The 13,897-nt window shown below is 37.5% G+C and overlaps 1 protein-coding gene across 1 annotated transcript in view; it reads right to left on the bottom strand.

The window, feature by feature from the left end:
- Sugct (succinyl-CoA:glutarate-CoA transferase) overlaps positions 1–13,897 on the bottom strand; it is an 819,151-nt gene that overhangs the window by 104,205 nt on the left and 701,049 nt on the right. The window contains exon 13 of the mRNA XM_052157285.1: positions 11,335–11,398. Within this exon, the coding sequence (XP_052013245.1) occupies positions 11,335–11,398 (64 nt within the window). The remainder of the gene's footprint in view (positions 1–11,334; positions 11,399–13,897) is intronic.

Raw genomic sequence — 13,897 nt, 5'->3', positions numbered from 1 at the left:
CTATAAATTGACCTATGCGGGTGACTGTCCACTCTTCATAGAAGAAAAAAAGATCTTCTTTAAACAGTCCTCAGAATCCTCGGTACCTTGAGCTACAAAGGAAGAAAATTTAAGCAACCAGTTTGTTGTGCTTTTGTTTTTCTCTTTATTAGTACGCAGTAGCCATTTTTTGTAAAGAAAAAATACCAATTACAGATTGTCTCATGTGACTGACTCCAAAGTATGCATGCTCCCAGTGACCTGACCTACAAATCACTTCTTTTCAGGTTTCTCAGAAGAGCTCAACGGTCTCCATTGTCCTTTTTCTTAACTCCTCCATTTCCTTAACTTATGGATTTAAGGAAATGACACTCATTATTCCCATCTAAAAAAAATTCCAACATATAAAAAGGGACTATATTTCTGAGAAAAGGCATAGAAATGAAAACCAAGAGACCTTTGTCTAATGTAGATTTCCCAGAGATGTTTACCAACATAGTTACCCTTTCGTGAGACAAATATTGCTGATTATTACAAAGAACTTAGGGCTACTCCAGAGTACATTCTGGAAATAGAGGGCTGTGTCATTGTGGTCCTCCTCTAATGACTTCAGAATCTCTTCCAATTTGTGGTGACATCTCTGAAGTATCATTATATCTGCGTGACCTAGTCAGAATAAGCTTCATAGTCCACAGTGTCCACTATATACATTGTATACAAGACCTGGTTGGAAAGCAAGTTGGAGTCCAGTTAGGCCTTATAAACCTGGTGGTGAGCCTCAGGCTCTCTGTGGTCCTGTGGCAGGTCATCTGAGTCATCACTGTCACATGTACTCTTAAGCTGTGCTGCTTGTCAGCTAGCTCTTGGCACCTAGAAAATGCTAGATAAACATTTCTTAAGCAAAGAAATTATGTTTTGTTCTTAGAAAAGCATGGATGCTTATTTTAATGGCTGAAAAACTAACAGTGTATCTAGTTTCATTTTTCTTAAGACTCTTTGCTACAGTAAATATTTATAGCTTATGAATATTCAATAATGTATTTCTACTTCTTATATGTTCTGAGTCCTTGGCATATATACATATCCTTTTTTTTTAACTATTACGAGTGTCACCAGGATATTAAGAAGGATGCACTGAGATGTATTAAGTAGGCTTGATTATTTTCAAATGTATATTATAAATCTAAATTTCCTTTCAAGATTTGCTGAGCTCTGACAGTCTCTACTACACCTTGTATTAATTTTATGTTGTGGATTGCCCTTGTGCTATTGATATTTTGATCCAAATTCTGCTTTGCCAAGAGGGGCTGCCTGGGACTAGGAGTGAATCACATACTCAGGTGACTTCGCGTGAACCTTCTCCCCATTTTAACTTGTAAAATAAGGCCAAAGTTGGTGATTGGGCAGTGGAAGGGAAGGTGCAGTTGAAAGGTTTTAGGAAGAATGAGAAGATGGAGAGAGAAGAAGATTGAAGAGGAGGAGGTGGAAGGAAAACAGAGCAGAAGCACGCAGACTAGAGAAACCACAAGTATAAGGTCCCTCATAGCTGGGGAATATAGTAGCATAGGGGTAGAGCTGCCCAATCTAAGCAAGCAGCTTATATTCATATTAATTGAGTTGTGTTTTCATTGCACAGGCTTATTTGGGTTGGAGATTTACTGCAACAATCTTACAACATACATATATCTATCTCATTGCAGTCTACCCTGTCTTAATGTTATACATGTATAATAATGAAGTCTAAACAGTCTTAAATGCATACTATACATGTATAACATATATAGTCAACCCTGCCTTATACCATACATGTATACTACATGCAATCTACCCTGTCTTAAATGCACATCATATATGCATAGCATATACGGTGTACTCAGTCTTAAATTTACAACATATATGTATAACACATGTAGTCTTCTCTGTATTAAATGCACACCATAGATGTATAATACATGCAGTCTACCTTATCTTAAATTTACACCACATGCATATATAAAAGTAGAACCTAAGCAGTAACTTCTTGTAATATTTGAAATTTTCATTTTTATCATACTTTCTTGTAGGCAAATTTATGTATATGACATAACATTTAATGAGTACTTCAAGGTCATAGTACTATGGCCTTGATTACACTAATATCATTGTGCAATATTTGCAGTAGTCATCTTCAGTATCTCTTATCTTCCCAAGTTCAAGGTCAGTGCTCACAACACACTGACTCTGCCCGCCTCTCCCCACTCTTTGATGGGCAACATTCTGCTTCCTGTGGGTTTTACTTTGAGAATATTGAATCCTTCAGTAATTGTCACTAATTTATCTGTACTCTTATTCTGCCTACACTATCAAGCATATGTTTGAAGGGGAAAATAATCATCTTTAACTTTCTTATACTGATAAAAAATTGTTTATAATTTAATTAATGTTTCTCAAAGGAAATCAAGGCCTGCGTGTAAAGCAGAACCAGCCCTAGGTAAGGAAGTGGAAACTTGCAACACAGCCCCAGGGCTAGAAGCAGGCCACAGAAAAGACACAAATGATGGGGTAAGGCTGAGTAGTGATGTTCACATGGTTGGTCTTTTGATGGCTGCAATCCATAGAAAGATCACAAACATTTTTCATTTTTCTCCTTTACAAACTGCATTTCTGTTAATGTGTGAAAACCAGGCAACCAGAGAGAATGTAAGCCACATGTTTTGGTGCATTTACACTTCTGTGCTCTTGAGAATATCAAAGCCTCCTGACAGGACATTTTCTGGTTAAAAAAACAAAAACAAAAACAAAAACAAAAACAAAAAACCCAAGACAATTAAAGACCTAGTAAAACACAAACAATCCCCAAAGGAGATGTGCTCAATGTAAGTTTCAATTCATGAAATCAAAGCAGTATTAACTTTCTATGCTGATTCTAAATAAAATAAAATAAAGTTTAATATATATTTAGTTACTTTTAAATGAATGCTAAACTCCAAAAGCCAAAGTCTGTATATTATGCTCAACTTTCCTTTCTGAAAAGAGAAAATATGTTTTGTTGAGACAGGTGTGGAGTGAAATTACCCCAGTGATATCTTCTCAGTGCAGCAACATTCAGCAAGTCTCACTTTTTCCATCTACAAAATAGACATGAAAATCACATGTACTGAATTATCCTAGCGATATAACAGATCATAGCCATAAGTGCTCAGACAATATATGAAGAGAACTACCTAGCAAATGTCTGCTCGCATATATATATCTTCATAGTTGAATACTTCACACCAACAATGGCATTAAATGTACTCATAAAATGAAGCTTTATGAAATATATGAAATATATTTCTTCTTATATTGAAGAATAAAAAGTTATTCTTATATTGAAGAATAAAAAAGGATAATATTAATCATATTAAAACCAATAAAAAGTAAAAGGACATTAACCAAAGATCCTCCAACTAAGAAAATGCAGATTCAACCTGGTAGAGTTTCTCTGCGGGCTGGCTCTTTTGTGATTCTCTAAAGATGCAGACAGGATGAAGGAGTGTGTCTTTACTTTTGAAACTGTTTGTATTAACTGACATTGTTTCTTAATTTTCAGTTTAATCAAAATCAGGATGTTGCTTATCTGTTCTTGAAATTCACAGCTTTAAAAAATAATTAGGGGTTTATCTTAGGATAACTTTTTAAAGAGTAAGATTCGTAGGCTTCCCACTGTGCCAGTAACACAGCCCCCTGTCACTTATGTAACGTCCAGGTGAAGGAAAAACTGGGGGAGCATTCTAAGGCCTCCTTGTCCTCCCCCTCTATGTGATGTCTTAATCATACTCAAAACCTGAGCCCAGAAACACACTGGCTGCTAATTCTACTGCCAGATAAAGTCATGACAACGTGCAGACATGATTTCATTAAAGCAGATATGTAACGCACACACAGGAGACAGCAATAGCTCAAGCTGAGAAGATAAGCTTGGAGGCCCACAGACCCAGCTCAATGCCAAATTCTCCTTAAGGTTTGGGGTGATGTGGCAAGTGGGATACTGCCTATGACTCATTGGTTAGTTCCTGGGGTTTTAATTTAACCCCTTCACGCCTACTTCTAGCTCTACCAACATCTTTTTGATATTAACACAATGGTGTCTGCTCAATCAAAATTCGACTATGATCTTTTATTTCTAATTTAGTTTTAAACTGTACTCATCTATATTGTAGAAGACAGAGTTTTGCTTTTTTAGCTAATTCTGAACTTGCTATATACTAGCCTTATACTCACAATTCAACCTCAGCCTGCTGACAGCTGGGTTTGCAGATGTGTGAACCCATTTAACTTATATGGTACTTTTAAAGGAAAAGCAGGCTTTCTCCAGTAACATTTTCTCCGTCTAAATCTTCATTACCTACTAAATATTTATGGGAAAGCAAACAATGTTGCTTTGGAATTCAGGCAAATAGTTATCTCCTTGTGTGCCAGTGTCTCTTCTTGGTCAGATAGCAATAAGTAGAGCCACTCTTCCTTTAATGAGCACTAAACCGGCATCACCAATCCCCATCCATTCAAGAACAAATACAGTGATGAAATCAAACACCTTTCCCTATGGGGATGTCACTTAGAAGCCAAGATAATGTAACTTCTTGATAATCTACTTAAAGTACTTAATGTGGAAGTAGGAACTGGAAGATAGATTTAAAACGTTCTACTTATATATTAATTTATATATTTTATTGTTTCTCCAATAAATTTGAATGCTCAACTTCATTTAATTTATGACAAAGACCCAAAGAGACTTCTTTGGGTAGTAAATGAGAATTAGATCCAGCTTACATGCCAAGAATTGAAGAGCCAATACAAAAAAATTGCTTACAGACCCTCTGAGACAAAAGTGAATACTTTCCGGTCACTATGGCCTCCAGCCATTCTGTGTCATTAGTTCAGTGTTGTTTTGATTTCTGTGTTGAGTTCAGCATCTAGGTATTTGATTAGGTTACTTCTGGCACAGACTCCTAACAGAGAGAGTTGAAGAGATACCAAAGAATCTATAATGTCCAATTGAAGGTTCACCCAAGAAAATTACATTATCTTTTACTTTCCCTTTGAAAACGTCATCTGAGAGGCTTTTGTCTTGGGAAGAAAGGGCTTATTTCACCTCATCTTGCATCAGATTCACATTGGATTTCTTGTAAAGACAAACATATTGCACTTCGTGGAGGAGTAATGATAGAAGCCCTGGTTCCTCCTTTTTCTTTAGCCAGGTATGATCTGCAACAGCTTTCCCAAATGCTGTCAGCAAGTCTAGAAATTTAACTATACTTCGATTTCAGAATCATCTACTTTCATATCTAAAGAGAAGGAAAAAAGATGAAAGTAATGAGGCAAGGTGTAGGAGTCCATGGTCAGAGCACCCCAGACGGGACTGGGTGGCTGCTGTGTGATCTGTTCATGCTTCAACTGAAAACAATCTCAACGGTAAAACTTCCAAAGTGGTTCCGAAGGCTGCTTACATAAAAATTTATGTGGAATAAACTTGGTATACATCATCTTTAAAAGGTTATTTTTTAACATAATAGATTTTAACATCAAGTTGCTTCAGGCAGTGCTCATGTGATTTTTCCTAAGTTGGCACAGAGATGTTCTGCGTCAAGGCTAGAACGATGCTTTAGAGCATTTCTTATATAAAAAAAAAAAGTCTAGCAAGTAATTCAAAATTTAAAAAAATCAATAAAGCTTAGAATGTTTTCAATAATGTGGCTCAAGTTACACTTGTTCAAATTGGTGATTTTTCCTCCTTTATCCAATACCCTCTGGTTAAAACTGGTAAGTACTGTGTATGAAGATTAAAATGTTGTTGAGAAAAATGTAGAGGAAGTTTTATTTAAAATAATGTAGAGCTCTTTTTGGAAAACACAGATCAGAGATAAGCATGCAGGGTAATTCAATTTAGCATCCTTTCACATGAATAAAGACTGTGGCCCCTCTGAGCACTGACATAATCAACAGTGAACACTTCCCAGAAGTTTCTGGAGTCAAATGAGCACAGCATATTTTCACGCGTAAGACTTTGAAAGGTTACAGTGAACAACTTTAGAACTACCCAGCAAAAACTATTGCAGTGACAGACTTTGAAGTTCAGGGCATAGGACTAAGGCCATTTTGGCACTTCCACAGAATATGGAAGGACAGCAGGATCTGCTCTGGATAATAAGCCAATGGCCAGTGGCACTGTAAGATGCAGTGAGCAGTTCAGTGAGAATTGACAGACTTTGTGATAATTTATGCAAGCTCTTTCCATTATTGTGACAGTCAGTTGGTGTTTATATCATCTGTCTCATTGTAGAACTTCTGCTGGGAATTGAATATGTCTTTATTTTCTATATTTAATAAGCACACATTTTTATCAATTTTACAGTTTAAAACTCAGGACAGCTGGACGGAGACAGGTGCAGATACTTGCAGCCAACCATTAGATTGAGGTTGGGATCCCCTATGGACGAGTTAGGGAAAGAAATGAAGGAGATGAAAGGGATAGCAACCCCATAGAAAGAACAACAGTGTCAACTAAGCTGGACCCCGGGGAGCTCCCAAAGCCTAAGCATCCAACCAAAGAGCACATGGGGCTGGTCTAAGGTCTGAAGCACATGTGTAGCAGAGAGCTGCCTTGTCTGCCTTCAGTGGGAGAGGATGTGTCTAAGCCCATTTGATGTCCCAGGAAAGAGGGAAGAGGGCAGTGGTAGCAACCTCTCAGAGATAATGGGGAGGGGAGGGAAGGGGAAATAGGATAAAGAACTTTGAGAATGGGGACCTGGAGGGGGACAGCATTTGGAATCTAAATAAATGAAATAATTGACATTTAAGAACAAAAAAAACAAAAAACAAACAAAAAATAATCCATAAACCTCAGGACACCGTAGGTTTACCCAAAGAAGTCTTTGGTAGAAACAGAAATCACTCCTAAAATTAACCCATGAAATCATCTGCAATGGTGGGGCTGGTGTTTCTGTCCAAACTCTAGTTCCAAGCCCAGCTTTCAGAAGAGACAGAGAGACACTGCTGTAGATGACTCTGAAACCTCTGATTTTTTATTATTTTACTTAAAAATTTAACTTTATTATTTTAAAATTATATAATTACATCATGTCCCTATTACTTTTTTTAAATTTTAATAGATATTTGATTTATTTACATTTTAAATGGTATCCCCTTTCTTTTTACCCCCAGAAAACCACCTATCCCATCTTCCCTCCCCCTGCTTAATAATCCCTGCCCCCACTTTCTTGACCTGGCATTCCTCTACACTGGGGCATAGAACCTCCATATGTCCATGGCCTCTCCTCTCATTGGTGTCTGACAAGGCCATTGTCTGCTACATATGTAGCTGGAGCGATGGGTCCCTCCATGTGTACTCGTTGGTTGGTGGTTTAGTCCCTGGAAGCTCTGGGGGGTAATGGTTGGTACATATTATTGTTCCTCCAGTGGGGCTGCAAACTTTTTCAGCTCCTTGGGTCCTCTCTCTAGCTGCTCCATTGGGAACCCTATGCTCAGTCTGTTAGTTGGCTGTGAGCCACAGGTATTTTGATCCACCTTCTAAGACGGATTAAAGTATCCATACTTTGGTTCTGATTTGGTTTTAACTTCATCATTATTTCTGTTTAAGATTTCATTCATCTCACATCTAGATCACTCTCCACAGTAACTTTGAGCCATTTCTATCTATTTTCTCAATTCTAGCATAATCTCATAGCCTCCAGTGTGCCATGCTACAGTCCCTAAATATCTATTTACACCACACCCCTTACAGGGACTGTCTTCAGTCTGTAGACTTCAGCCTCTAGTTTTCCACGGATTTTCCACATTGATTTCCCTCATTTTCCACATTGATTGTCCCCTGCCTGCCTTTCCCACAAACTAGAAGCTCTATGAGTGACTGACCACCTAGCATCTTTGAATAGTGAAAAGAATGCAAACTTTAGTTAATCTCTTTGGAAAGGGTTAATTGTTTTACATTGGCTAAGCAGTACTGTGAGGTGGAGTTTGTTGGTACATAGGTAGGCGCTCTTAGCTGAGGGAAGTCCATGTGGATTTCATATCTAAAAATAAGATACTAGAGATGCTACATGAGAATGTTCATAGACCAGCTGTGACTCACATTGTAATCTCAGCACTTTCGAGAGAAAGGGAGGATGGACGCTGCAGATGTAATTCCAGCCTAAGCAACACACTGAGTTCCAGGTCAGCTACAACTACACAGTGAAACTCTCTAGCATACAAGTTACCAGTAATAATATAAGACCCCAAATATGCAACATATGGAAATGTAGCACACATCATTATTCATTAATAATAAAGAAAATGTAGATAGGTTTGTTAATAGTGACAATTTAAGTATAAATACAAATATGAATATACTTAGATGAAAAACTATAGAACTAAATTTAGAAAATTCAAAATATGTCTCTATTAGATAACCAAAAATCAATGAGCCTGAAGTTGAATAACTTTCATATTGATATATTTATAGAAAGAAATCCTGTCAGTAAGATAGACATACCAAAAGGATACATGAACTGTACAGAAATTAAGAAGAAATAATCTACAAAGGGGTAAAACCAGAAATGAGATAGTATAGAAGAACTGAAACCATCACTGTAAGTTTTTGCCCCCTTTTATTTGTTCATCAGTAAGTCTTTTCAAAGGCCTGGATTTCTTGCCCTATGGAAACAACTTACAGTTGCCTTAGTCAATGATAAAGAGTGTGGTTTGTTGGTGCTATGTTAATACTTTAAGTGACACTATAGATTCTCTGTGTCTTCTTATTCTTCAGCCATTTGTCATGGGACATAATAGACACAGAGGGCAGAACTGAGACCAGCAAGCTGTGAGAAATCAAGCCAGCCATGATGTGTAGTCAGAAATAAAGACACCCATTGGAGCCCTGTCTGTGGCTATAACTCCCAGCTGATCACACAGATGCAATAAAGGAACACAGTAAGAGATTTTGTGTTCTTAGTTACACACCTTATTGTGACCATAGCTACTTGATACATTCACAGATTAAACTGAGCAATGGGTATAGTCTTCCTTTCCAGAAATTAAAAGAACAAAATCTCTTTCTTGAGATAGAGTCTTTATTCTTTTTACACAAAAATTAACAAATTTCACAACTAATAGATGGGGAAAGTGAAAGCGTCTTCTCCAATGAGATTCTCCTATATTCTCCACTAGGTTCTGTTTTCCTTTACAGTCTGGTTAACAACTCTATTGTCTTTAAAGTGAAGACTGTTTCTTCTAATTTATGGGGATGCCAATGACTCTGTGACTCATCTGTAAAATTTGGTGTCATCTTAGATCAGTAGTCTAGAACTCTGTTGTTTTGGGGTATGTTGTGAAACTGTCTGATGGGCATGGTATAGCTATTTTTGCTTGAACTGCCAACAGCTGTAAACAGTCTTTCCCCTGATAACCATATAAAACTGAGTGCATTGATCTTCAGTTATGGAGAACAGAAAAACTCAAGTGACACCCCAAGGATTTATAACCATTGCTAAGAGAAAGGGGCTCATGTACTGCCCCCTTTCCCAAATACATATGTGATTAACAGTTGCCGGAGGAGACAGATGTTTTTCCTCAGTGGTATAACTACCTCTAAGTAGCCATTTCTCAATAAGGAATCCATTACCAAGTTCCTGTAAGTAACCCTGTTAGACTGACTAATTTACAAAGTTATACTTGAGTGGAACACTTCTTTGTTTCTGTTATTTGTGCCTTGTCTGGGGCAAGAAGACATTTGTCCAAATCCTCCCAGAAAACGTCTACATATGTAAGGAAGGGGATTGGAGAGTCTTAGCATGTCGAGGGGCAAAGCAGGAAAGCTAACTGACTGGATGGACTCTCCATCTAGTAACCAGCAACATATCCCTTTGATCTGTTCAAAATATAGAGACTTTTTGTGAAAAATCACTTTCACTGTTAAAAAAAAAATAGAAAATGAGCAAAATAGTTTTAAGGTCTTCTCATGCTAAAAGTATTGCAATGGCTGTTTTGGTTCTGACACATTTAAGAAACTATCACATATGCTCTTGTAATAAGGTTAGACTTTCAGTCTAAATTGTGTTGCTCTGCTCTCTCAGTAGATATTAGGGTAAGTCCAATTTGGTGGAGGCTCAGGCCTTTGCTTGTGCCCTTGGTGTCTTTTCCAGCCTAATAGTTTTTTCTCACCTTTAAGCACACCCTTAAAGGAAGGTTTCAAACCTTCCTTTTTATTCTTCAAGCCAAACTTTGTTTTTTCTTCAACCTTAGTTTACAAAACAGCCTAGCAAATAAGTGTTCCTCAGTCTCCCAAACTACAGAAGCATCTGTGCACTTCTCACTGTCTAGGACAGCACACTTTATTTTCCTTTATTTACACTTTTGGAAGCATCCACTCATAGTTCATAGGATTTGACATACTAATAAGTACAAGGTCTGTGTGTGGACTCCAAGTTGTCTCCTTTGTTTTCCTATTAACAGACCTCAAAGCGATACCTGACATTCAGCCTATGCTCATTGTGTGAGTGAATGACTACATGACCTCTTTAGACTTCATCAGCGTTCTCTTCACAATCTTTCTAAATGCCATGTTAACATGTATAGACTATGATTGTGTGACCTCTCTCAGGTACCTTCATTCTCAACACAGAGCACTCCATACAACTTTCATATCCACATCCTCTCAATTTGCTTCCATTCATTATTTTCTCCTCTGGTTACATGTTTCTAGTTACCCATGGTCATTATCTGAGCAGCTTCAGGAAATCTTACCAGGTTGTTTTTGAAACTTAAAAATAGAGGATGCTTCTAGCTACCACAAAGATGGCTCCCTCTGGAAATGAAAATGGCATTTTTGCCTAAGCCATAGATTTTGATGAGTTTATCTAGTATGAGTCAACATTTAAAAACCACAGTTTATTAACACTTAATTTTTTGACCTGAAAAATCAAAATCTACACATTTGACCACAGTCCTAAAAGATGACCACTCCCACATTCCTTCTTCTCTATCTTCACCGGAACCACAAAATATTTTGGTCTTTAACATACCTACTATTATTACTTATCTTTTGATAATTACATAATTTACTTTCATATGCCCATAACTGCATGATGTAGAAGGAGGAAACATGATCACTTTTATCTCTGTGATATTTCAACATTCTTTAGTGAAAAGACAGAGCTTATAGTCTCAGCACACATTCTTAGAGTTAGGTATGGACATAGAATTTCCCTTTTATACAAATTATACATTTGAATTGCTTTTCAATAAGTTCTTTAGGGAGTTTTCAGATGCCTGTAGTAGAAACCCTATGTACAGTTGATGAATGAGGGTGCTAAGAAAAATAATGAAAACATTTCAAACCTGGGACTGAAATCTTCCCCACAGTAGGATGATCCATTTCCATAACAAGGCCATTGTGCAATACCTGAAAATGGAAAACCAGATATATCATTTGTAGAAGTAAACTATATTCAACCTCAAGATATAGAGACAACCATCTATTTGGTCAGCATTGAAGAAAGATATCACAAAGCAGAGATCTTTAAACTTTCCCTTGAAAATTGTCTCTTATTGTCATATATACTGATTGAAGCCAAAGTGGCTAAGAGATTCATGAACTGTAAAAGTCCAATTGTACAAAATCTTCTCACACTTAAAATATTTACTTACTTTAAATATAGTTTATTGTCTTCCTCCTCCCATCTAAGTGCCCTGCTCTAATGTCAAATGTTATCTTTTTCTGTTAAATAATGGGAGAATCTGAACAAAGTCAATTGCAGAAGAGGATCTGGGACCCACACTAGATGAGGCTGTGGGAGATACATATGCACTCCTGGCCATCTGTTCAGTGGAATTAGGAGGCCATTTCGATGTGAAAGGTGAATCTGTGTCCAAGGGGCAAGTCACAGCTGGAGGTGTAGGACACAAGACTTAAAATAAACACATGAATGTAGTCAACTGAGAAAGAGTCTAGGGAAGACACAGGCTAGGAACCTGAGCATGGAGGTTTACTCAGCGTTGTTTTCTATGATGAAAAGACTTTATAGGTTCTCAAGAATAGGACTCTGATGAGGGAACACAGAAAGAGCCAAACACCTCATGCGAGAATGCTGAGTAGTTTCTTCTGTGCTGTGACCAAGATCATCTTTTCAGTGTTTGTTCCCTTAGGAACAAAAGTAAACATAGCTTGGGATCCGACCTAAGACCATAGGTCAGTTATAGTACAGTATCTCACCAGGGACACATGTCTTTTATACCTGGGTGCTTTGTTATTTGACTACATAGCCTGGAAATGGAGGCTAAATTCTTGTTATTGTTGTTCAAGAATCTAAAATCTGCTATATATAATCAAATTGTTTTACCTATTAATAAAATAGGCCATGGTGGCTTGAGGACAGACTCTGCAATGTAAAAGTTGAGTTACTATATGACAAAAAAATTATTTTAAACAACTAGGGGAATACAAAATGGGTAGTTGGAGCTTCAGCAACTAAATTGTAAACTGTGTTTCCTTAGCTGAGGGTAATCCTCTCTTTCTATCCTGTACATGATAGAAGCATTTCAGTGGTGCAGTACACTTAAGGATTTTTAGTTCATAGGAAGAGCAGTGATAATGGTTCTATAGAATTTTGAGATTCAGATTTAGTGAGCCATGATGTATTTATAAAAAGGTGAGGGTGTCTGGAATAAAGAAGCCAATAAAAACATATTCTTCCTTGAAAAAAGAATCAGAAGAACAGAAAAATGAGATGGGGTGGTATCTACTTCTAATACACATTTGGGTTCACTATGACATAAGTCAATCATTAAGATGCCTCTTAAGATTGAATGTCTGAATCTGCTATGCTCAAGTATTCTGGTATCCAATAAGTTTGTATGAGGAATTGCCACTGTTTCAGAGTAACTCTCTAGCAATTATTCAACCCCCATCATTCGGGCCACTGCTACACCATATGGAGAGCCTTGCTAGCAATGCCTTGCTTTTCTTTTGGCATTACCAGGTTTGTACACACACGAGCTGGCCAGAGAAAACCCTTGCCAGTGTTAGAACTGTGCTATAATTTAATTCTGGTGTGGCTCATTCTCAGCATCCACCCAGCACAGCCTCCTTCTCTGTGGGGGTGGGGGCTAAATGCCAGCCGGAGGTGCTAAATCTCAGTTCTGCTGAGGACAGGAACAAAAATACCAAGCTAAATTTCACTTGAAACAATTATCCGCACACTGAATCATTCTTCTCTTCTCGTATCTCTGTTGCCCTCCTGACTACCTCTTTGTAATAGCACTGCAGTGCTACTCACAAAAGACAAAAGTGAGTGTTCTTAGCTAAATATAACTTAACTGATAGCATTGAAATTAATTAACGCTGAATTTTAATCACGTAGCAAATGTTAAGTGTCAAACGTGAAAGGATAGTTGCTAAAGGTCAAGGGACATGTGTCAAAGTTTTGTGAAGTGAAAGCTAGAGGCAGTTGATTGAAATATTTCTCAGGAGCAGCATTAAGGATCATACTTCTTTTACCTCTAACTTAACTGCTATCTGCATGTAGTAGTTCCTGGTTGAGACGTTTATCGGATCAATACTTTCTTTTAAGCAAAAAATACAAATTTGTCTGATGTTTGGCATAAGAAACTGAATGCCATTTCCCATTGTCATTTGCTGTGACATGTGGACAATGAAGCAAATAAGCAGGACTGACCTTCTAGTCATACAAAAGGCTGGCTTGATGCCATCTCTTGGCAGACACATTTTAATGTTCAGTTTGGAGCTGGGAAGATTCTCTTGGCCCGGGTCTTATCATCTCAGAGACAGTACTGTCCCTAAAAAACTGCCCAGTAACCTAGAATCTTAGGTAATTCTCCAGTATTGTTTGTGGAGTTTCACCCAGTATCATTTTCAAATAGTTCTGAAGTCAGGAGACTATCT

Source organism: Apodemus sylvaticus, chromosome 14 (genome assembly GCF_947179515.1).
Source record: "Apodemus sylvaticus chromosome 14, mApoSyl1.1, whole genome shotgun sequence".
In the NCBI taxonomy this organism is placed as follows: domain Eukaryota; kingdom Metazoa; phylum Chordata; class Mammalia; order Rodentia; family Muridae; genus Apodemus; species Apodemus sylvaticus.
Note: the sequence above shows the minus strand (reverse complement) of the source record. Positions and strands in the feature narration are given on the sequence as shown.